Here is a 24,195-nt window from a genome sequence, read left to right on the forward strand (position 1 = left end):
CCGAGAACAGCCACCACATCAGTGACAGCCGCCCATTCATTCAAACTCTACTACATTATTCTATTTTATTTATTAATAATAAAATTACACAGAAAAACATTTGATGCATTTCAAGCAATTTTACCCATAATTACCCACTTTTCATATTCAATGGTAACTGTAGGAAAAATGTAATGTGAATTACGTGCGCAAAGTTCCTCTGCTGCACTCAAGAAGCCATTCCGCCCTCGCCTTTTCTTTCGGTGCAGCAAACTGTCACTTTGCGCACTAGTTGCACAAATAACTATTGCCTAGCTTGTAAAACATCATAGGTTAATTAAATAAAAGCTAGCAATTGCTAATTCTAAGGCCCGGTTGCACAAAAGCCTGTTAAATTTTAGTCATGATTAAATGCTACAATAACCAATCATAGAAAACATTTTTGAAAAGAAGGCTTCTCTGATTGGTTATTGTGTCATGTAATCACGGTTAAAATTGAACAGGCCTTTTTCCAACCGAGCATAAGTCATTTCCAAGCAAATGCTAGGATTCGAATCAGCTGTATAATCTTATTTGTTAGCTACAACTAAGGACTATTGTTAGTCACTATATTCTAGTTTGCAATCGACCCATTAAGTCGACTGAATAAAAACTAGAATCTAGTGACTAGCAACTAGTTCTCAGTTCCAGCAAATATTTCATACAAATTAGATTGTACAGCTAACTCATCTTAGCATTTGCTTAAGAATTACTTAGAGCAATTGCTAGCTTTTATTCAATCGACCTAAATTGGTTAACACAAATTCTTGTAGTACAAGATATTAAACTTCATGATTATGTAAAAATTGTTTGTGATTGAATTAAATTGAAATTGAAATGTTTCCTGCTATATTCAAAAATATACATGATATGATACATTATATTACATTAGGCCTATACTTTATATAAATTAAATAATGATAAAGGCCAGGGGCTCAATGTCTAGAAAAGCCTTAAGCTTGAGCTCTGGAAGGAAAATGTTCGATTTGGCTCATTCAAGTCTCTTGTCAGAACTATCTGTTTATAAAAAACAACCGAAATCGAATTTGACTTGACTTTTTGTTGTTAATTATTCAAGGTGGTACATAAAGGCGCAACAGATGAACCCGAAGAACGGCCGGCCGTACAACCAGCTGGCGGTAGTGTCGTTCTACGGCCGCCGCAAGCTGGATGCCGTCTACTACTACATGCGCAGTCTCATGTCCTCGAACCCGTTGCAGTCGGCCCGCGAGCCCCTCCTCTCCATGTTCGACGACAACCGCAAGAAGTGGGAGAGCGGACATAGGCCAACGCCGACTCTCGAACAACGCAACCATGCTGCAGACAAGGTATACTATGCAGCCGCACCATTATTATGTTTTTTCTCTCATTCTATTTATTCTCAAGTACATCATCAAAATGACACGGAGAGGAAAAATAAAGTATCCGTGTGCTATTCCTCTCCCAAATTTAGATAACGTTACACATAGTCCGAAATAGGTGAAGTATTCTGGTTCTTCACTTCACAAAACTTCAAGTCCTTATAGCTGTTTACGTATTAAGAGCGTAAAACTGCATTAACACCAAAGTTATTAACAAAATGTTAAAAACTTAATCCTTATAAATTCTATTAGATTGAACATATCTTATCATACACATGATTAACATATGTGTTTGTCAAATTCCGTTCAATCTAATAGAATCTATAAGGATTAAGTTATCAACATTTTGTTAATAACTTTGGTTATAAGGTAACGCAGCTTGAAACGCGACTTTATTGCTTGAGCAAAACAGTTATCGCGCGACACGTAATGGAGCGCGATAATTTTGTGAAAGCAATAAAGAAGTTTTACGCTCGAATTGCATTCTACAGTTTTTCTGCAATTGCTGAATGAGATTACAAAACAATAATACAGTACCATAATACATATAAAGTAGTATTGTCGCCATTGTTGAGGTTATGAAACTTCGCCATCCTGGAACTTAGCCATCATATGGCCAAAAACCAGCAATCAATCTGCTGATTACAGACGAAAAATAATAACTATTGCTATGCTTAGTAGCTTCTTGATGATGTGGAAGAGGTGAATCAGCTCAGGGATCTTCTTTCGAGCTCGGAACTGTATACATGTAAACTCCTATACATGAAAACTACCGAAACATTATCCTGAAAACCTGAAAACTTGCCTATCAACAATCAGCCAAATCAAAACACAGATCAAAGTGTTGTTTATTTGAGGTTAAATTGTAATTGTTTATGCAGGAGGGTGTGTCGGTGAAGGGCCGCACTCGCCGCGAGATCTGGATCCGACCGGACGGCGGCAAGCGCATGCTCCGCACCACCTCGGCCGCCCACTCCAACCGACACACACAAGATGGCGCCGCCGACTCCGAGGACGAGCAAGTCGAGGCCCAGCTCAAGTCCATGTCCTATGTTGATGTCAGTAGCTCCTAGTCGTTATTTGTTATAAAATGTGTTGTTTACAGAAATTCTGATTGTGGTGCTCTTCATTTGCAATTTGTTATGTAATAGAATAATGGAATAGAAACTTTATTTGCCACAAAAACACAAACAATACAGTTTGAAATACAAGCAAAATCAAAATAAAATTACAAACAAAGAATTGTGATGAAAATAAGAATGTGACAAATGTAGTGTGCGCAAACAAATAAATTTCCGTCCGCCGAAAATTCTGGATGTTGGCACTATTTGGGCTTATTGTTAGGTTTGAAAGAAGAAAGAAACTTTATTTCGCCAAAATACAAAATCACTAGAAAATATTTCCAATTAGTAAAACAATAATAATTGAAATATGCATACATAATCATAGAAATGAAAAATACATTATACGAAATAAAACTCTGCATGCAAATGACCTTTATAACAAGGTTTGTTAAAGCTAGGTTTGAAATCTGGACTGTTCAATATAGAAGCCTATAATATTGCACTCCTATAGAGTGCAGTATATGGGTATCACTCAGAAATTATGTGATTTTTCAGTATGAAACCATGCCCAAGTAAATAGAATAGAAAATAAAATTACATCTTCAATTGATGACGCGGCGGAGTTTGGACAGCAATGTCCACTCTACCAAGACATATGTGGCTATGATATGTCTCGACTACATGTGACTGAAAAGAAAGAAGACAGAAAAATTTCTTAAAACTAAAGCTTCCCATTTAGGAAGTCAAATCAAATCATTTATGATCTATTTCTTATGTATTATCCAAAAATAATTATCAAATCAAACTTGCAAAATATGCATCGTTTTAGGAAAAACGAATGCATTAGAAAATTTTGATTATGAATAAGTCAATTAGAATAATTATTTTTATAAATTATATACAAATTTGATATTGTTTTTAAGATGTCATTGATTTATTGATAATTTTTTCATCTTAACATTATTTTCTATGATTTGCTACAGATCATTTGATTTTACTATAATTTTATTGGCTTGAAATTGATGGATAATTCATATTTTACAGCTCAATAAACGGTTCTGTGTTAGCTTCCTACACGTGCATGGAAAACTGTTCACTAAAGTTGGGTAAGCAGAAAATGAATACCTTTTATAGAAAATTAACTTAAGAAAATTCTACAAATAAATAATTTATATAAATTAATATACTGTACTCTTCAATTGTAGGCTACTGTACAAACATTATTAAACGTTACACGTAGATTAGCGATTTCATTAAAAAATTACAGAAAACATCAGCCTTGTTCTTTTAGAAATTATTTAAGTTTCAACTTTCTAGAAAACTTTGAATCTGCTAGTCTTATGTTCAATCTATTGTTTAATAATGGAGTTTGACAAAAACTGTCAATTTTCATTTATTTCTTTAGGGCTCTTTCATATTTTAGAATCTCTTTCATTCTGTTTGACGATACGACCGGTTTTGGGTATTCATCGGTCTCATCCATCCAATCATCTAGTGTCAAAAATTTAATTTCAATTTTCATTCATAACATAGATCTTGATGTCACGTTTTGCAGAGTTTGGAGAAGACCTTATCATATGCTTGCCTCGATCTAAGTCATTCTATCTATCTGTAAGAAGGCTAACTGGATGATCTTATCAGGTGCTGGAAAATTTCCGAGGCTGATTAAAAATATATAGATTAGTATTATCATCAGCCACATTGTGAGGCAAGAATCACAATCTATACTTTTCAAACATAATTCAATTTTATCACATTCATTTCAATTTATAATTTGGTAAATAATTTGTTATTGCAGAATGGAATCATTTCAAGAAGCGGGCTTGGCTATGCTGCGTGAATTCCGTGTGCTATTACAACACTCCCCTCTGCCTCTGACCGTCACCAGGTTCCTTCAGCTGCTTGCCCTCAACATGTTTGCAATTGAAAACACCCGGCTCAAAAGTAAGTTTTCTTGTCCATTTTTCATGTCAAGACTGTTGCTTTTGATTGTTTTTTGAGAACACTTCATTGTTCAAACATCATACTTCAATGTTTATTGCTAGAATTTTATTTGTTTTTTTTCACTGTGTACCTGTGTAGATAAAATAATGTATATGGGTTTGCTTCAAAGGCTATTAAAATAAGGACATTAATTACAGACTGTACAGGCTAATGGAGGAAGGCTGTATCTTGATTGCAAATAAAAATAAAAATTGTAAAAAAATTGTTTACAGCAACAATTCAATGATTTTATAGCCACATTTTTTATACCTCGTATAATAGATAATTAATTAAAATAAGCTTTGAGTGTATATTCTGGAATTAATAACAGTCACATTGTCAGTAATAAAATTATTTTACATTTGCTCCATATCAACTTGACCCATTTTCATTATCAACATCATAAAATAATTTGGTGGCTCTTTTTGATGTTAAAAATAACATTATTTGAATAATGCTTGAAACATGGTTTAATCTTGAAACATACATCAATAGTCCAGTCATTATATACATTGGTGTATGCAATTTATATTGTAGTTCTGATATTTTAATATATTATTTGGGTACATAAGAGAAGTCCAGAACCAATTTATTCATGCAATTTTCTTGTGCTAGATACAGGGTGGCCCAAAAACCTCGTATTTTCGGCTCATTTTCCAGTTTTCAGCTATTTCTGCCAAATCACGTAATCGGACAGAAAAATTTGCTCTCGTCTTTTTTTAGATTATAAAATTTTGAATAAAATGAGATTATTCGGAACTCTCTATCTCCAATGAGAACTGAGTTATGATTTTTTTCAAAAATGAGTGAAATTAGAAGAAAAAAACAATTTTGATGAATTTTAGTTCTGGATCAACCATATCTTCCGATTGTTACCATTGAGATGTATAATTCAAAATCCCTCTGAGCGTATTTTTGTGCTCTACAATCTGAGATCAGGTAGAGCGCTCTATCTCATATAGATTTCCAGGTACACTTGACAACAATGCTCCTTGTATTGTGAAAAACACCTAATTTTCAGCTTCAACTATCATCAACAACTACATTGTCCTCACGTTGATATTCCGCCCAATGATATAAGTTCATGAGAATCACCTGTTAGATGTACTTCATTTCAGTATTTCCTAGTGGAGAGGCGCGCTTAAGGACACCTCAAGGATCAAAATTTCAAACACTTATAACTTTTGACACAATGCTTAGATTTCATCGTACTACACATCATTCTTCTTGGCTCGTCAAGGCGGTCCAAAATCATCATAAGTCAAATTCAGTCGAAAAATGGAAAATTCATTGTTGAGTGTACTTAAGTCCATATTCCAATACACAAAAAATGACCAATTTCTATATTCAAAGCTATGTATCTCGGTAACCCCTTATTATAAAAATCATTACTTGATCTTGAAATGTACAATAGAATTTTCTCTTTCATCTGCTGTAAACGATTCATGTAAAAATATGTTCGTAAAGTGAGATTTGATTGTTGAAAAAAATCCGGAAATTGTAGATATTTTTCTCATATTGACAGTTTTGGCAGTTTTATGATAGGGAAAAATGATTCAAGATGCATTTTCTGGCCTTCTCTTGTGTACCCAAAAAATATATTAAAAAATCAGAACTACAATATAAATTGCAAGCACACCCTCTTTTTATGTCTATATTGATGGACTACAATGCAAATTAAATAATTGTTGGTCTTGGCGACAGAATTAACAATAACTTTTCCATACACAAATTAATGCAGGATTCTGATCACGTTGTCAATAAAATTTCTTCGAAATCTCACGATTGATGCTTGTCATCCATTTGTTTACAACTTTCTTGAAATGTTTCATCACACTCTCTAGAGTCAACCAGTTTTTAACTGGTTGGGGATTTCCATTACGAATAGAGTCGCTATTCATTCATAGACATTGTATTGTGATGTATTGTAGGTTAAGCTGGTTGAAAATTTATTGAAGTAGGGAAAACATGATCTAATTGGAATTTGTTCAATTTAATTTAGTAATTGCACTAAAAAGTCGTACTTCGTTATTTATCGAGAAAGTTGTTTTCAATTTCGATACGTAATTTACTTATTTCATACTGAATTAATACATACATTTTATACTGAATTAATTTCAGTACCCTTTTCGAATTATTTTATCACAACATGTTTCAACATTGATGCCATTTTCAAGTGATAGAAAGGGTACTGAGATTTTTATTTTTCTTTCTATTTATATTACAAGTAGCCCTATACAGAAAAGAGATGAATTAATTTCTTATAGAGTTTTATTGATTAGAGTTTGTTGTTTGTGCAGACACCGACCTGGAGCCGGGCTACCGGTCGGCGACGCAAGAGTGCGCGCTGATCGTGTCGCTGCAGATGTTCAACCTGATTGTCGAGCGATGCGTGCAGTTGCTGCGTGACAGTGCAGCCAACCACACGGAGCCAACGCCCATCTCAAACCTCACCTCTGACGTGCATGTCCTCTTGCCCGCCATCAAGGTTCGTCGTTCGTTCATCTATTTCATTCATAAATATCAGCCTATAGTAAGGTCCACGTTATAATGACACTGACGAAAGATATGAGAACAGCGTTGCCGATTCTCTCTGTCTTGCCACTGCCTTCTATTGAGGATAGCTGATAGTGATATATTTATTTATTTGTATTTATTCATTTATTGTATAAAAATACTATAATCATAATACAATTATGACATTGGAGGAAAAACTAGGCTAAGCCTGTACTATTTCTCTCCAAAAATTTTGATAAAATGTTAATGTTGTTTAAAAGATAAGGTTATATGATCACACACTGCTTCGTCACTTGATTTTCGGTCCAGGAATGATGATTTGAAATTTTGAAGGTTGATTTTATACTCTAGATGTATCACAATAAATTAAAAACTTTAGAAATATTGCACTTATTTAAAAAAATTGAATACAAAATCAAAAACCTACTCACTATTTGTTATTCACAGCTGGAAACTATATATCTGATGTAATATTAACTGTTCATTATTGTTTAAACAATAATTTTATTTCATGAGTCAAGAAAATATATATTTTAATTGAAATGTTGTTTATCAATTTCATTTCTACGTTGTTAAAGAAAGATCTGGCAACGTTGCCGAGCTAAAAAAGTATACCGCTATCTGCTTTGTAAAATGATAGACAAGGATAGCAACACCAATGTCAATTAAATACTGCCATTATGACGTGGACCTCACTATAGATTTCATTATTATAAAGACGTCTGCACAAAGGGACAATAATAGCTTCCATTAGCTTTCGCGGAAACTCGGAGTTGGAAATGTCCAGAGCTCAAATGTACATGGAATGTACCCAATCGCTTAGGGGAAGCTACTAACATAGAGAAAAAATGGCATAAGTATATATCTCATGGTATAGGGCGTTTATGTCGCAACTTTTACTGTTATCTCAAGCTGATAGTCCAGGTAGTTCTTTCTTGTGAAGCTTTATGACGCTGGTAGTCTCTCAAATTGTGCCGTTCATTTACCCGGTCGACAGTAATCGGCTTGAGTGACAGTAAAAATTGCAACATAAACTCCCTATATCATGGGATACTTGAGCTATTGTTTCTCTATGCTACTATTGTGCTACTATATTGATAGTCTTGAAAAACTATCGAGGTACATCGAAAGGTAAAACTACAGGGAATTCACCAATCACTAAAGCCTTAATGCTATAAAATATTCTCAAATTTTGATATCTTATTGTCATATTAAAATCTTATTTTTGTCATTTAATGATTCTGAAATTTTGTTGACTTGCAGGTTTGGTGTGACTGGCTGCTCATCCATAGCAGAGTCTGGAATCCTCCACCATCTTGTCGTGATTACAGAGTTGGGTGAGTGTTTTTTATCTTTCTATCTATCAATTATTTTTCTAGTTTCATGCATTTTATATGATAAAATGAGATTATTCTCGTTATTGATAGATATTTTAATCATTATGATTAATTGAGTCATGTCCAAATTTATGTTCACACCTTTTCTCATATTTTTTTTCTGCTTGAAGGCCATCTGGAGATGCATGGACAAGGCTGGCAACACTGGTCAATCTTCTTGATAAGTTCAATACGCATAGAGACTTCCTCAGTACTGAACAATTGCCAGGTTGGTATATGACTCAATACTTTTCATTACTTACCTTATAAAATTGTGACTTAATGACCTGCAAATCTCGATTATACTTTTTATTCATCCGATAGAATTAAAAGAAAACAGTATGTTATCCTTACATTGTTTTCGTTTGGAAATTTCTTCTACATAGTTCACATTTTTATAAGTAATATATTATGTGTCATGACTTATTTCACCAGAACTATTATATAACTATTTAACTTAATGAACCAATTTCTCCCAAGTGCATATTGTGTTACGTGTATTATTAATTGTTGGACTTATGATTATTTTGCAGATTCTGAGCTTGTAAGACTGCCTGAAGATGTAACGCTAAGTGGATTCACTCCACTCATGTACAACACACATGATCCAATTTATACGAACGGCAACTGTGATATGGTGAATATACTCTACCAGTGTAACTTTCAATTTGAATATATAATTAATTTATTTAAACTATCAGCTTCATAATCGATTGTTTGATAGCTCTTCTGTTAGCCCTTACATACACAGCTGAACGTTCTTGTTGAATGCACCTCTATTTATAAAATTATGTTATAGAATTAAGTATAAATATTTATTCCCTGAAGATAATGCCCACATGAGCTCTAGGTTTGTCCGTTAGTAATGGTGACAATGATAATAAGGATGATCATAATGATTACAGGTGAACCTACAGATTTATGTGTGTTCTGAACCACCAAGAAGCGATTTTTTAATTTTATTCATACTGTAGCTCAATTTATATTAAATATTAACTCTAACCTCTCCATCAGCTATCAGTTGTTATTCATCCCTAAGATATGTCACAACTAACGACAATATTACTTGTTTTCAGGAACTGGCGCAAATTTCATTAAGGATACATAAGATCATGTTCTTTGGAACAGAATTTCTGTGCGGTGTCGATCCTCCTGTACTCAAACTACAGAAGTACGAGACTGGTGTCAGTGAATATGTTTCTGTTGTTGAAATACCAAGCCCTCCCGTACAGGTATTTATCTTTTATTTTTTAATTACTAAAACAAACTAATTTGTTTGTTTCTGCCTTACTTCACCTGACTATAACACACAGGTTTCTGATTTCATATTGCTTTGTAACTAGTTTGGTTTGGCCTGGTATGCAAGATTTTATCTTTTCAGTTACTCTCTTTTTCCCTTCTGTTTAGAAGAGAACTCTCACCTAAAAATATTCATTACTTTCTAGACTGACAATAAATAAATGATAGACATTTTCTCTACAAATTCTACTCTCGTTCAATTAAATGAATTCCAATATTTATTTCATTTACACAATCACAACATCAATTAGAAAATTGGGAGAGAATCAACAGGGTAAACCCTAATGTGATTGATCTGTAAGACCTCACTTGTTCTTTATTCAGGCCTGTTTTATTTACTGAAATGAAATTTTAAGTAGTTTGTTATAAACGAATGTAGAGACATTTTTGTGTATCACTTTGATGTACGTAAAACGTATTTTCCAAAAGCTATTTCCACTTTAATTTATGACTAGATACTGTTGCTAGTGAGATGTAGTGATATTTATCCATAATGGAACACTAGAATTTTGTGTAGAAATATCGTAATTTTCCGATAAATTCGTGAAGTTCTAGATAAAATTAACTATTGAAAATCTATTGTTGAGATTCTGATTTTGAATAATTGAGTAGCACTTGATATTTCGATAGTCCTGCTCTATCATTATTGTATTCATATTACTTCTCACAAATGATTATTCAATAATTTATAGACACTTACACCCGGTTGCACAAAAGTATGTTAACTTTTAAAACTGATTATATGACAATCAGAAGAAGCCTTCTTTTCAAAAAAACTTTCTCTTAATGGTTTTCGTGGAATTTAATCATGTTTAAAATTCAACAGGATTTTGTGCAATCCGGCTTTAGTAATAAATCTAGCTTCACTATTGAAGTTTGAAGTGGCACGCTTTGCAGATAGATGCTTATCTAATGTACTCTCACTGCTATTCTGTTGTTTTGAGCTCTTGCAGTTGGTTCATGGAAACATTTATCTTCTCTATTATTTTCCTCAATTAATAGTTATGAATACTTTCAGTTTGATTTTACTTCAAATCCTATTTATTACTACTTTAGTTACTTGAGTATATTCTGGAATTCCAACACTTTTTCTCTATTATTTTTCTCAGTTATGGGTGATTTTACTTCAAAACCTATCATTACTCCATTTACTTGATTTAATTCTATTTCATTTTTCTTCAATTTATTTCATAATTCTATTATTTTTCTTATAACGTTTACAAATTTATGACACGTTTCTGCTTTGTTTTGTTGTGCTGACACTTTGCAAACGCTTGACTAATTTGTTGCGATTTTATTTTGGTTTTGGTTCGACCGCTCTTGTGTCTGTGATAGACATCGAGTTGTTGTGTTGTTCAGAGCGACAACGAGGAGGTATGCATAGAGAGCGGTGACGAATCGGAGGATGAGGATGAGGAGGAGAAGGAGGAGGTGGCTGAGGGGGAGAGCGACGACTCGGGCAAGGCGACCGGCGTTGAGGAGGAGGCAGAGTCCTCCTCACTCGAAATCACCAAACTGCGCAAGCGTAAGGAACAGCTGGAGCGGTCGCATCGCAAGCAGGAGCGTAGACGACAGAAAGTGCAGGTAACTCATTTACCTAAATGCTTATTAATGATTTATTTGTTGAAAAAATTATGTATTTAAATCATTGCCAGGAAAAAGTAAAGGTCCAAAAAGACCCCAAGCAGCACCATGTGGAACAGATAGTGGTTTAGTGTGTGATCACAGTAGATACGTATATGTGCAAGTGCACGCTTGGTTGTATCCATGACCAAGGTATCAATGGTTGTATCCATGACCAAGGTATCAATGGTTGTATCCATGACCAAGGTATCAATGGTTGTATCCATGACCAAGGTATCAATGGTTGTATCCATGACCAAGGTATCAATGGTTGTATCCATGACCAAGGTATCAATGGTTGTATCCATGACCAAGGTATCAATGGTTGTATCCATGGCCAAGGTATCAATGGTTGCATCCATGGTTGAATCAATTGAAAACCATATCCTTAGTATCCATGACCAAGCGTGCAGATGAGAAACAAAGTCTGGAAAGAGCTATAGGAACACTCACTCTGAAAGCGCGCACTTGCAGGTTGCGTTTAGTGTGAGCAGCTGCATGCAAGTCATAACGTGTTTCTATGGCACTTTTCAGATTTTGTTTTTGGCTCATGCATGATTCGACGACGTGTACATAGGCCTACGTATTCAATGTGATCACACCCTCAGAAAGACTTGAGTTTAACATACTCGGACCTTGCAGATAAGGCCTCAATAGTTCAAGAGCATTGCTCCGGTTACCAAAAAATCTAATTTACTCAACAAGATGTTGTGATACACCACATCAAAACTCTTACTTGAATCAAATAGAACCCATCCTGAATATTAAATATGTGTTGTCATCTACTTCCTTAACATCAGTCACTACTGAACTAACAGCGTCTTCAGTAGACTTTCCCTTTCTAAATCCATACTGAGAATCCGTAAACACACTATTTGATTCAAATAATTCATATATTTGAGAGAAAATAAATACTTGAAAAAATGGTGAACATAGGTAGAAATCGTTCTAAAATTCTTCCTTGAATTGGTACTGTTCTAGAATGTTTTGAATGAAGATGAAAGGACAGATTTTATTATTCAGGCATTGAAGCAAGCTGTTAATGGCAGTAGAAAAAATCAATGACTTGCTTCATAACTGATCAATAGTATTATTTTATATCTCAATAATTACATTCATGTGATTTGTTTTATTTGATCTGTATTGTTCTTCATATAAAGAGTTTCTGTAGAATATAAGAAAACACTAACAGGCTATTCATTATTACAGACATTGTGATGATATCCCGTGGTATTGGGCGTTTATTTTCCAATTTTCACTGTTAACTCAAGCTGATAGTCCTAGTATTTCTTTTTTGTGAAGCTATATGACGCTGGTAGTCTCTCATATAGTGCCATTCTCACACTCTCACCCGGCCAAAACAGTGATAATAGACAATAGTCGACAGAAATGTGCTTAAGTTTAAAAAAATCTGCTTGAACTTTGGAACAAAAGCTTGCTATACCATGGGGTATCTTCTTGATATATTATCAACAATTCTACTTCTTCGTAGAGGCTCTGAGACTTGATAACAAATTTCTTGAATTATTGTTAATCTTCTACATGCATTGATAAACAACTGTTTGATGACTGTCAATCAATTGAATTATATTCAGCCCAATCAGATTAATTTAATCTATTTCGAATGTAATTGATTCAATCATTCATTGTTACAGTACATCATATTTTGAGTTACACTCATTTGATTGGTGACTTGGTCAATTACTATAACTAGTTAGCCTACTACATAAATAATGGTTATTGTAGATCAAACCAATACGGACTAACTAGATTTGTTAGTTAATCACTGTATAAATCACAGTATGGAGTGATTCGTGGTTTAGTGGATAGAGTGCTTGCGTCGCAGCCTAGAGATCCTCGGTTCAAACCCGCTCACCACCAAAAGTTTTGAACAGGTCACTCACTCCCGTGTTATCGGATGAACACGTTTGGGTATGACCGTCGTAAGGCCCATTGACGGCTTAAATGTATTCAAGCGATGTGTAATTCCGTCAACTCTCCACCAATAAAAAGTCATACGAATATTATTATTATTATTATTATTATTATTATTATTATTATAGTATAAATTAGTTCTAATCTGAAAATAGTCATTGAAATCTCAAATCATGAACATTCAGTAACATTGTGTGTTGTTGTAAGGTCTTTGATCATTTGTTTTTGGAGTAGACTGATGATGATGTGTTTGTTTGCAGGCGATCCTGCGCGAATGCGAGAAGACAGTGGAGATGGAGGTGCGGCCTCACTACCTGGTGCCCGACACCAACTGCCTCATCGACTACCTGCCTCAGCTGGCCACCATTGCCAACGCAAAGTCCTCACCCACCAACGAGTACATCTACTCACTCATCGTGCCTCTTGTTGGTCAGTCACACATCACACTCACAATCAATCTATCACTAAATCAAATCAAATGATGCAATCAAAGTTCATTAATTAGAAGAAACCATTTTCACGAACCAATTGATGTTGAATCAAAGAAGTTTTACATTTTTGTTCCCAAGTGAATTCAATTCAGTTAATTCCACAAAAAAACAACAAATATGTGATAATTAGAAAAAACAATAATTATTATTCTAAATATATATATATATATATATAATATATATATATATATATATATATATATATATCAACTATCTGTAAAATACGCCTGGAGGTGAAGAACTACTTACATAAGTGAAACACTTATTCCCCAGTAGGAGTAGAGACTTATTAACTGTTTCTAAATCTTAAGCTAATAATTTAAAATAGAATCTCTTTAAGCATACAATTGAAAGTATATTTAAAATGAATGCTATCAATTGTGAATTAATCCTGACAATAGTTTTATTTAATGAATCAATCTATCCAATGTCCAATGAATAGTTTTAAAAGTTGAATTTTTTTTTATCCCATACAATATTGAGATGGAAGTAATATTGCAGTTCAGAATGAAATGCATTTTTCCAAAAACTATTGTTTGAACTATTCAACCTAAAAAAACTTTAAAACTAGATAGTTCATCGCCAAAACCTAACATACAGAGCAATGCACCTAGTATTTGATGCAGAGTACCGACACGGCAGAGTTCGAGGCACGAACACAGTCAGCTTATTATGACCAAGTATCAATCAGCTTAGGTAACCTGACTTATAACCAATAAATTACTTATCTGTTTAGATTACATTTGCATAAGTCATGTCGCATCTACATGTTGGTCCAATGAAAGCCAATTTCGGTCAGCGCCAGTGTGTGGATGGGTGGTTTGCCAACGCTCTGGCTACCGCTGTCCGTCATTGGGCAGTGGGCACATTGCAGGCTGGGCCAGCGACCAACGATCTATATATAAATTAATTCTATACTATAAGTTAGTATAGATAGATCGTTGCCAGCGACCTGGGTCAACATGTAGATACAGCATTAAATATGCTATCGTTTCTCTATGTAAGTATAGCATAAGATAGTTAAGGATAACTAACCTCACTTATAGCCATACTTATCTCTCCTCTATCCTTTTACGAAGTACTTAACTGATATTGAAGAGAATATTTGTGGGGAATCGCGTTTTTTAATGTTATAAAGATGAAAAATCTAGAATGTTTCGTAAACTTGATTGTGGTGTTTGGTTGCAGTGATCAACGAGCTGGAGGGCTTGAGCCAGGGCGCGGGGGGGAAGGTGGTAAAGGGTGGAGGAGGAGTGGGGGCTCAGCACTCAGCCATGGTGGCAGAGGCGGCTCGATCCGCCCTCCACTTCCTGCGCCTGCCCGGACCCCCCACCATCAAGGGCCTCACCACACATGGCAACACGCTCAACTCAAACCGGTTCACCGCCGAGGAGGACTACAGCGAGGTCAGCAGAATAGCCATGCCCAAAATATTTTAGATTATTTCAAACATAATAAAACATTACGTAAAGCTTTAAATGTAGGTCACCTATCACTAAAGCTGCCATATTTCACTTAGTATTCGCTCAATCTCAAAAAATGAGGTTTCAATCTATATTTATAATTAAATTCACTAAAAACTTATACATTATATTGGGCTCAACTTTAATCAATTGAAATTTACACTTTTTACGTCTTGTTCACACCAAAGGTTTGCAGTCGAAAAATACGAATAATGTGAACGCAATATTTCCTTACAATTTTTATAAGAAATCTAAAAGAACATTAAACAAGTTGCTGTACAATAAATTATCTACTATTGACATCATTTGGCATGTATATAAATAATTTATTATTGACATCATTTGGCATTTATGTATTATCTAATATGGGATTATATTTTGTTACAGGATATGAAAAATGATGATAAAATTCTTACTGCTTGCCTTAACCTTAGTCGACTGAATAGTAAGGAGTCGAAATCGCAGAAGGAAGGTAAGCAATGATGATTTTTTGTTATTAAACTGTTCCATGAATTGTAATTACTCTTTTCTTTCATTACTCCTATCATTACTCAATTCTTGAAAATTTATTCAATCTTATTTGACTTTCGTGTAAAACAAGAATAACTATTCAAATCAATTCGTTCAAAAAATATCTACCCCTACCTGTTAAAGACCAACTCATTTCTAGTCTCTCTGCAGCAGTGATAATGTTAAATATGATACATGATTTTAATTTGCTGGAATATTAAGTAACCCGCACAATGGCACATTGACACGCCTTATTTTATTTATGATCATTATTCTTCACCAGGTAATAGTCACTTTCTATTATGCGTATGACATCTTTGTGCAATGAGAAGCCTTTTCTAGACTCTCCATACTAATCATCAAAGCCAGTTTCACACACATCGATTTTTAGACGTTTGTTTTTTCCGTCCTTATGAATTCTACCAGATAAAACGGAACTTGACAAAGATATGAACACGTCATATGTTTAATCGTAAAGAATTTATAAGGACGGCAAAAATCGTACGTCCAAAAATTGATGTGTGTGTGTAACCAGACTAACCTACAAAATGGTCATATTATTTTTCCAAGTTTTGATCAGTGCTCTTCCAGTATTTCTCTTTATAGACTACCTCTTCACCTTGAAGCCCCACACACACACATATCGGTTTTTGCTCGTACGGAATTTTGCCGTCCTTATAAATTCTATTAGATTAAACAAGTGATTTCAAACAGATGATGATTGTCAAGTTCCGTTCAATCTGATAGAATTAGTACGGCAAAATATCGTACGAACAAAAATCTATGTGTTTGTGCGGGGCTTATCATTAATTCATATATTGGGTTTGAAGTGAATTATTGTTCTTTTTGATTAGCTTTGCTTGATTTAAATTCGATTGTATTTGCGCCATTCGCATACCGCTTTGCCAAATGTTATGGTTGTTGATTGATTCAAGTTTATTTGGATTTGCACTATACGTTTGACTGGATGTTGTGGTGTTTAGATGGTTCGAGACGTGTGCTGTGTGAAGTGGTGCTTCTGACCGAGGACCGCAACCTGAAGCTGAAGGCGTTGGCCCGCGACATGCCCGTCTCAGACATGCCCAACTTCATCAAGTGGGCCGGCCTCCTGGGGCTCGGCTGAATCAACCCACCCAGTTGGTCAGTCAATCATCTATTTTTGTAAATAAGTAAATTAATATTAAGTGTTATTAATATTAATAAGTAAATACATGAATAGTAAATCAATTTGTTAGTTACACAATAGTGACTATTTCGACGATAAATGTACATATACAGAGTGTCCCACGAAAGGTGTAACAGCCGAAGACCGTAGATTCTACATAAAATTTGCAACAAAAAAATGTTCAGTAACATTCTCTCATGACGTTCATAGTTTTCGAGATATTAAAACATCAATAATTAGAAAATTATCATTAGAAATCGAATTCTTAGGATATGGTTGGAAAGAGGAAGAAATTTCCAATACGATTCATATGATTTGCTCCCTTGATTTACATTTCTGAACTTTTTATGAGCGTTCAAACTGTTTGAAAATTGGCTTCAACTCGATGAATGGACCTTTTTCAACTTTGTATGTATTTGATATAAAGGAACCTCCTTGATAAGTCCAGTGTCCCTTCAAACAGTGTCTCTAGCACTTTCAATGGAGAAAATAAAAGATGACATGGCTAAATCTTCACAATATTCTGTACTTACTGGCCCTTTTCATTAGATTTAAAGTTTTAGTTATTCATGAGCGAGGTCTACTGTTCGCAGAGCTACTAGTAGTTTTCTAGTAATTGGCGTTTTTCAATAATATTGTAAAATCGATAATCTCGAAAACTAAGATTGATATATGAAAATTTTACTGATAAATTTCTGAAAGATTTAGGCTGAATCTTATTGGAAATTTCCAACCATAATTCTCATTGAGAAATAACTAATATCTTGTTGGTCGACTCTGAGTAACCTGACTTATTGATATTCTATCCTCAATATTTCTTGTTTTCAAGTTTTGTACTGAAAATTTGACTCAACTTCAAAAGTGAATGAAACATAACCTCTTTTTTAGGCCAGAATATGAATCAAAATTCGGGAATGAACAGTTTTGGGCTGTGCCTGTTGATCCTTCGCCAATCATTTTGATGAGTTGTGCATCATTGAATAAATAAATGTACCATTGAATAAATATTATCATTTATTTATTCAATAACAGGTCAACTTATCATTAAATGCAATATAATTGGGAGAGGACAACAGGCAAATTAAGCAAATAATTTCTATGAAATGCCACATAGAATGCATGTTGTATTTAAAATTGTGGATCACTGTTAGTGAGAATTGTGATTGTGCGTTACAGGTAACAGTTTGAAACCAAGAGGAAACAGAGAGCAATGTTGACCTTGACCTGTCTTCCAATTCAACTCCACATCCAACTGATGCCTCCTCATGCCTGCATTACTCAGCCCACATTAGTAACTATGATCTCAGCTGCAAACATTGGTCCCATTTTGTGGCTGAAAACCACTACAGCGATCATTTTGTCAATTGAATAGTCTAAGTATTTTGTAGAATGTAGAGGTTATAGAAAAGGGTTTGATGTTATGAGAAGAAAAATGTAGAAGAGCTATTGCCTATTCCTACGCACGTCTGCTTCGAATTTCAACTTTTTATTCCATTATTCAACTTGACACTCACACTTGAATGAAATAGACGTTTATTTCTTCATCGATATTTTTACTACGTACTCCAATATTATAGTATGACATTGAGATTATTCTATTGATCTATACAGGGAAATAATCTACATCATTACACAAGAAAACTTTTATTTTGCGTCTTTTTATTTGTAAATAATAATGTAGTTTTAACACCAATTATTGACTCAATAAAGCTTTATGACTATATTATTCTCATGGAATTTGAAAATACACTAAAATGAATCGATATCTGTAGCATTCATTGAAAAGCAATTATACTGTTTCTAATAGAAAATAACTGATTGAATAAGTAGGTGCATCACTCATATATTACGCATGATATAAATAGATAATAAGAAATGATACTATACTATTATTAGTATAACACCTATTTATAGTGTTATTAGTTGAGAGAAACTAAGCTGAAATATTAATTAGTCTATTTGAAATTATTTAAACTACTTTTTGACTGTCCAATTGCAAGTACCTATCATAAAGATATTTTATTGTTGAGTAAGAATGAGAAATCGGTAATGAACACTTTTTTGCTTGTTTCCAACTTTTTTATTTCTATTAGACAAGTGGGACCAACCATATTTCATCGTATGATTATGTTTCCTTTTATAATGGAACATTTTTGTAGGACTGCAAACCTATGCTTTTCTACTTTCGAATATGTAATTTTGATCAATCTATACATCGTAGATCATCTATTTTTTCTCACGAGATTGTGTTCTCTCCAGTCATTTTAATTTTCATACACTAGCGTGAACATTTTACGAGTATTTTTATTCTAATCTCTGAGTAGTTGATCTGGTGAAATAATTGCTAATAAAATCTTGAAAATATTACTTTCATTGTGAACATTTCCATTTTGATTTGTGAGCAACATTACAAATTCGAAAACGTTATTGTACCAAGAGGAAAACTATCTACTTTGAAAACAAAGTATTGAATTTAAATTGAGAATCAACATCTTGGTTTAACTACTCATTGACTTCAATTTATAATGTTGATTGAATCTAATACCGATATTTTGCATTTTCTTCTATTTGTGTCGTGCATTCATTCGCTTGCCCTCTCCTTGTAATCATATTCTCATATTCGATCTATCAAATGTGATTTTTAGATTCATTTCCATTGTGTCCTTATAATATTCATAATAGCAATCACAATTGATGATTTAAGGGTCATCTAATAAAAGCTCGTACGGAATATTCTGCCAGATTATTTTTATTAGTAATAGAAACTTACTGTATACCAACTCTCCAGCGAATTCGTCTGTGATTGCTCTGTGAAATTGAATAAGAATTTTCAAAGTATTGAAAATTGTATGAGCACTGGGTGCTTGGTACACTTAAGTCAATATTTTATATTTTTCCACTAGTGTATAATATAATAAATTGTATTGAATAGAGAAAGTAACATGTCCGTTAATGAATTTAATATAATAGTTCTTAGTAATGGCCAGTATCACTATGATGGGTAAGCCTCTCTCTCTCTTTTCAACTTGTATTTCTGCTGAATATTTCTTCATCTCTTGAAAATATTTTGTTGAAGGCAACAAATTAAGCCCTTCAAGAGTAGGCTAAATACTCTGATTTCCCCTGAGTTGAGCTATTTCTGAATTTTCAGTCCTTATGCTTAGAGTGTTACTTGGAAGAGAAAATAATTATTGTATTTCTTCTTACCAGTAGATAAAATCATCTAACTCAGTGATATTCTTATTTTTTAAGACAATTTTCAATTTTTTCCTACAAAGTCTTAAAATTGACTGCCACTACTGTAATATAGTACTCAAATATAGATACGTTTTCATAACACAATTGAATTATCACAAGTTTTTCAAGAGTTAACTTTTTAAGAAGCCTAATTAGCTGAATAAAGTAATTGTATTGCGATATTTGCGCACTCCTATAATATATTAATGTCACCAGTGAAATATTTGATAATAGGTACCTTTGTTGTCGAAGAGCAATAATAGTGTAATTTTATTAGTAATTGAACTTAGTAAAAAATGAAAGTGCAAAGTAATATTAAGCCATATTTGCTTGTTAGAAGAGTTGAGCTATCCCTGGTATTGTCGTGCAATTTGTTTAGAAATTAAGTGCTAAATTAATAAATCAAATTGTTATAATGATTTATCGTTAATCAAACTCTTTTAAACTGTTTAAATGATTTTATCGTTCATCAAACTATATTAAATTGTTTTAACGATTTTATAGTTTATCAGACTACTTTGAATTTTTTCGATTATTTTATTGTTTATCAGACGATTTTAAATTATTCTAATGGTTTTTTTAAAGATGTAGTTTTATGATTGATGGTAAATATTACAACATTTCAATTATCCTAGAAGATGTAGGTAAAAAAGTTTTGGTTTTTATGACATTGAATTCACCAATTTATCAGACTACTTTGAATTTTTTCGATTATTTTATTGTTTATCAGACGATTTTAAATTATTCTAATGGTTTTTTTAAAGATGTAGTTTTATGATTGATGGTAAATATTACAACATTTCAATTATCCTAGAATATGTAGGTAAGAAAGTTTTGGTTTTTATGACATTGAATTCACCAATTATTAAGCTGTAGATTTAATCACCGCCTTCATTGAGATTTATAAGCACAGAAAAACATGTTCCTGCATTTAATATTATCCATCAACATTTATAATAACTAGAAGATTGTTAGATGGTACCGGTTTATCTAACTTGGTATGTTTGTGTTACTCTTGTATATTTTTATATCGTAGAAGTATTTCGTTTGTATTTTTTGTAATGAGTATTTTGTATATACATTTATTATTAGTACCTGGTATAATTTCATTTTCACTTTGTTGATTCATAGATATATTTTTATTTTCGAGTAGAATTTTATTGGGTAGATTGTTTAATTAACACCTAAATGGCTTCACGGTGTCTTGTTTCGCATGAGTTTTTGGTAGTAATTGTAATAAAGTAAACACCAAATTTATTATTTGTGTTCATTTTAATTTGTTCACGTACTTTGGAAAATAGTAGTTCCTGATTCATATATTGTAGAGTTGATAATAAGCCTTTTGAGCTATTTATTTTTTATGTAGCCTATTCGTAATTCACCATGAATTAAAAACTCATACAAATTCAAAACTGTTGAGCTTTATTATTCTGATGGAAAGTGCATATCTATTGCATTTTAAATCTTATCGATTCAATGAAATAATTTTGAACCTTTATAATTATTACATATGCATTCCTTCAAAGGAGGCGTTTAAAGATGTTAGATTTCTATTATTTATTGATTTAAGGTAATATATAATAACTTGATATTTATATAGAATCAACACAAATGCATTGAAGAGTTGAGCGTTATTCAAATCCAATTTTTAGTTTTGATGGAATTATTTTGATAGATGTTGCATGTCAACTAGAAATGACATATTGAGATTTTGTCAATTTATTCTTAAGATTAATAAGTAGCAATATTAAGGAAACCTCAATTGAAAGATTGATATGTCACTGATATAGTTACTGAAATAATTATTGAAAAATAAGCTATTATTTTTTACTTGTAAATAGGCATTATGATTGATAATTGCACTAGAAAAGGTTTAGAATATCAGTTTCATTTCTAAATATATAAATTATTAAGGTAGTGATTAGTTGTTTGATTATAGAAGATTATTTCATTTGTAGCTGTTTTTAAGATTTTCTTGTTAACTGATTTGTTTGAAAATAGAACTTCAAATCCACCGATTAGAAAGAATTCCATTACTAAAAGAGTTGATGTCAACTTGCTGAAGTTCCACTTAGTTTTAGGATAAATTACATTGAACCATAACAAATTTTTGAACTAAATAAAGAAGTGAATCAAAATGATAAATATTTGTTGTTTCACGATTTGATGGTTATTGAAATGATAGTATTGTACAATATTATAACAATAGTATTGTGTTACTTGTGGGTTTCTTGTAATCAGAAAAATTTCCTTTGACTAAAGTTAGTTTTAACATTTCATGATTGAAGAAACTTGAAATGTTGTCAAAAAATCCACTTTATTTTTGACAACATTTCAAGTCATTCAACTATGGAAATATTCAATATTCACTCTACAAACTTAATGTAACATTTCAACTTGATGTCAACGGCAGTATCAACTGTCAACTACAAATGCTTTTCAATCCTTTTAACATTATATTTTTGATTACCCAAGAATAGATGAAAATAAACAGTAAAATGACAATCATGTTTTTGTTTAGTGAAATCTCAGTAATTCGAATTTCTAAATGATTGGTACATTTGTCCATTAACAGTAGAGTGAATTTTGAAATAGTAATGTTTGCTTTCAAATCGTACACTTCAATTGAAAAAATAATGATAGTTTTCTTCAGAAAGAACTGAATAAATTGTTTTATTCTAAATATATTTTTTCATTTTAGGTGTAGGCTTTATCGGAAACCTTGATTATATATTTGTGTTGAAGTTCTACATAGCCAACATTTAAATTGACACAATACTTCCCATTGTAGAAAATTCGTAAATGTTGAAATTAACATTTGAATGAAGATTAAAAAATCTATCGGATTGTTTAGATACAAGGTTTCTGAATTAATACAGTCTTTATCTTATCTCCTTCGACTAATCGATTACATGCAAATGCTTTTATAAAAATTTAGCTACCAAGCCTAAAATTTATTTTAGCACTAGGCTTTTTATTCAGGATCAGTCGTATGCGATACACACCACGGTATTTAGATGAAAAATTTCTTCTATATACCGTGATACACACTATTAGTTGTACCTAGATTATGTTAGAATTAGAAATTAAATTCGTAGAAACTGTCATGTAAGTTATCATAAAAAAGTTATCTGATACTAAAATTTCAGAATATTTTGATAATTGATCATCACTCAATTCAGTTGAAAAATGAATTAAACATTTTCTGGTATTCATATGAAGCTTGCACACACTAATTTTTTATGCACTGAATTTGGTTCTATACCTAATATTTTCCCTTTTGCCAATTTTAACTCACCACGATATCAACATTATAGTATCTCAGGTATAATATAAATCTATAATATTTAAAATTGTACTTATTGAGACAAGAATAAAGTAAGTTTATGAATTTCTGTAGTAATGATCAAATTAGTTTTCAACTCAAACCTTATTAATTTTAATTAAGCATAGACTTTATTAATATGTTGTTATTTTTATTATAATGAAGCATTACATGGCTCTAGAATTTACTAATATTATTGAAACATCAGCAAAAGAGCAGATCATCATTGTTTGTATTTATGGAGAGAGATTATTGTAAAAATGTTGATTACAATCTGATTCAGAGTTCATTAAATTATACAATTATCTACTATATAATACGTTGAATAATATAAGACATGAGAGAATCATTGTCATTGAATAAAATTTTACTAAATTTAGTATAAATAATTATCGTATTTCCATTATTATTTGTGGATCCTCCTGAATCCTGCATGTGACTAATATAATAGTAGTTTATACAACAGTTATAAGGGTAAAGCATCTCTAGCTTGGCGGAGGCGGCTGTGATAGAGTGCAGTAGCTTCTAAAGCTGCGTACAGATATACGCGCCTCCAACCCGCTCCGCCATCGCACCGCAATCGCTCCGCCCCCGCACTGCACTCGCACCGATCATGAACGTTACGGGAGGTGTTTGCTCTTCTCGCGTTCCACTCTTGCTCCCCGGTCGATCATCAATCGCTCTGCTCGAGTGACGTTCGGTTGCGGAGCAGAGCGAAAGTCTGTACGCACCTTTAGAATGGCGACATCGCTTGTGGGTTCGGTCAGCCGGTCAACGCCTCACCAGTTGATCTGGCCATTCACTATCCGATATTTTGTCCAACATTGT

General features: G+C 32.9%; 1 protein-coding gene across 2 annotated transcripts; it reads left to right on the top strand.

Moving 5' to 3' along the window:
- The first annotated feature begins 1,081 nt into the window (after positions 1-1,081).
- On the top strand, positions 1,082-23,756 carry LOC111043224 (telomerase-binding protein EST1A). Of its 2 annotated transcripts, none has more exons than XM_039436177.1 (15): positions 1,082-1,346; positions 2,261-2,437; positions 3,488-3,549; positions 4,242-4,387; positions 6,727-6,914; positions 8,207-8,280; positions 8,451-8,548; positions 8,853-8,956; positions 9,396-9,551; positions 10,954-11,202; positions 13,437-13,605; positions 14,856-15,073; positions 15,518-15,602; positions 16,624-16,809; positions 17,982-23,756. In XM_039436177.1, exons 1-14 carry the CDS (start codon positions 1,119-1,121, stop codon positions 16,761-16,763), a joined length of 2,094 nt encoding a protein of 697 aa, XP_039292111.1. In that variant the 5' UTR covers positions 1,082-1,118; the 3' UTR covers positions 16,764-16,809; positions 17,982-23,756. The 2 variants fall into 2 exon arrangements, with proteins under 2 accessions (XP_039292111.1, XP_039292112.1); XM_039436178.1 differs by having other exon boundaries at positions 10,978-11,202; positions 16,624-16,780.
- The last annotated feature ends 439 nt before the right edge of the window (positions 23,757-24,195 follow it).

This window comes from Nilaparvata lugens, chromosome 10 (assembly GCF_014356525.2).
Source record: "Nilaparvata lugens isolate BPH chromosome 10, ASM1435652v1, whole genome shotgun sequence".
NCBI lineage: Eukaryota > Metazoa > Arthropoda > Insecta > Hemiptera > Delphacidae > Nilaparvata > Nilaparvata lugens.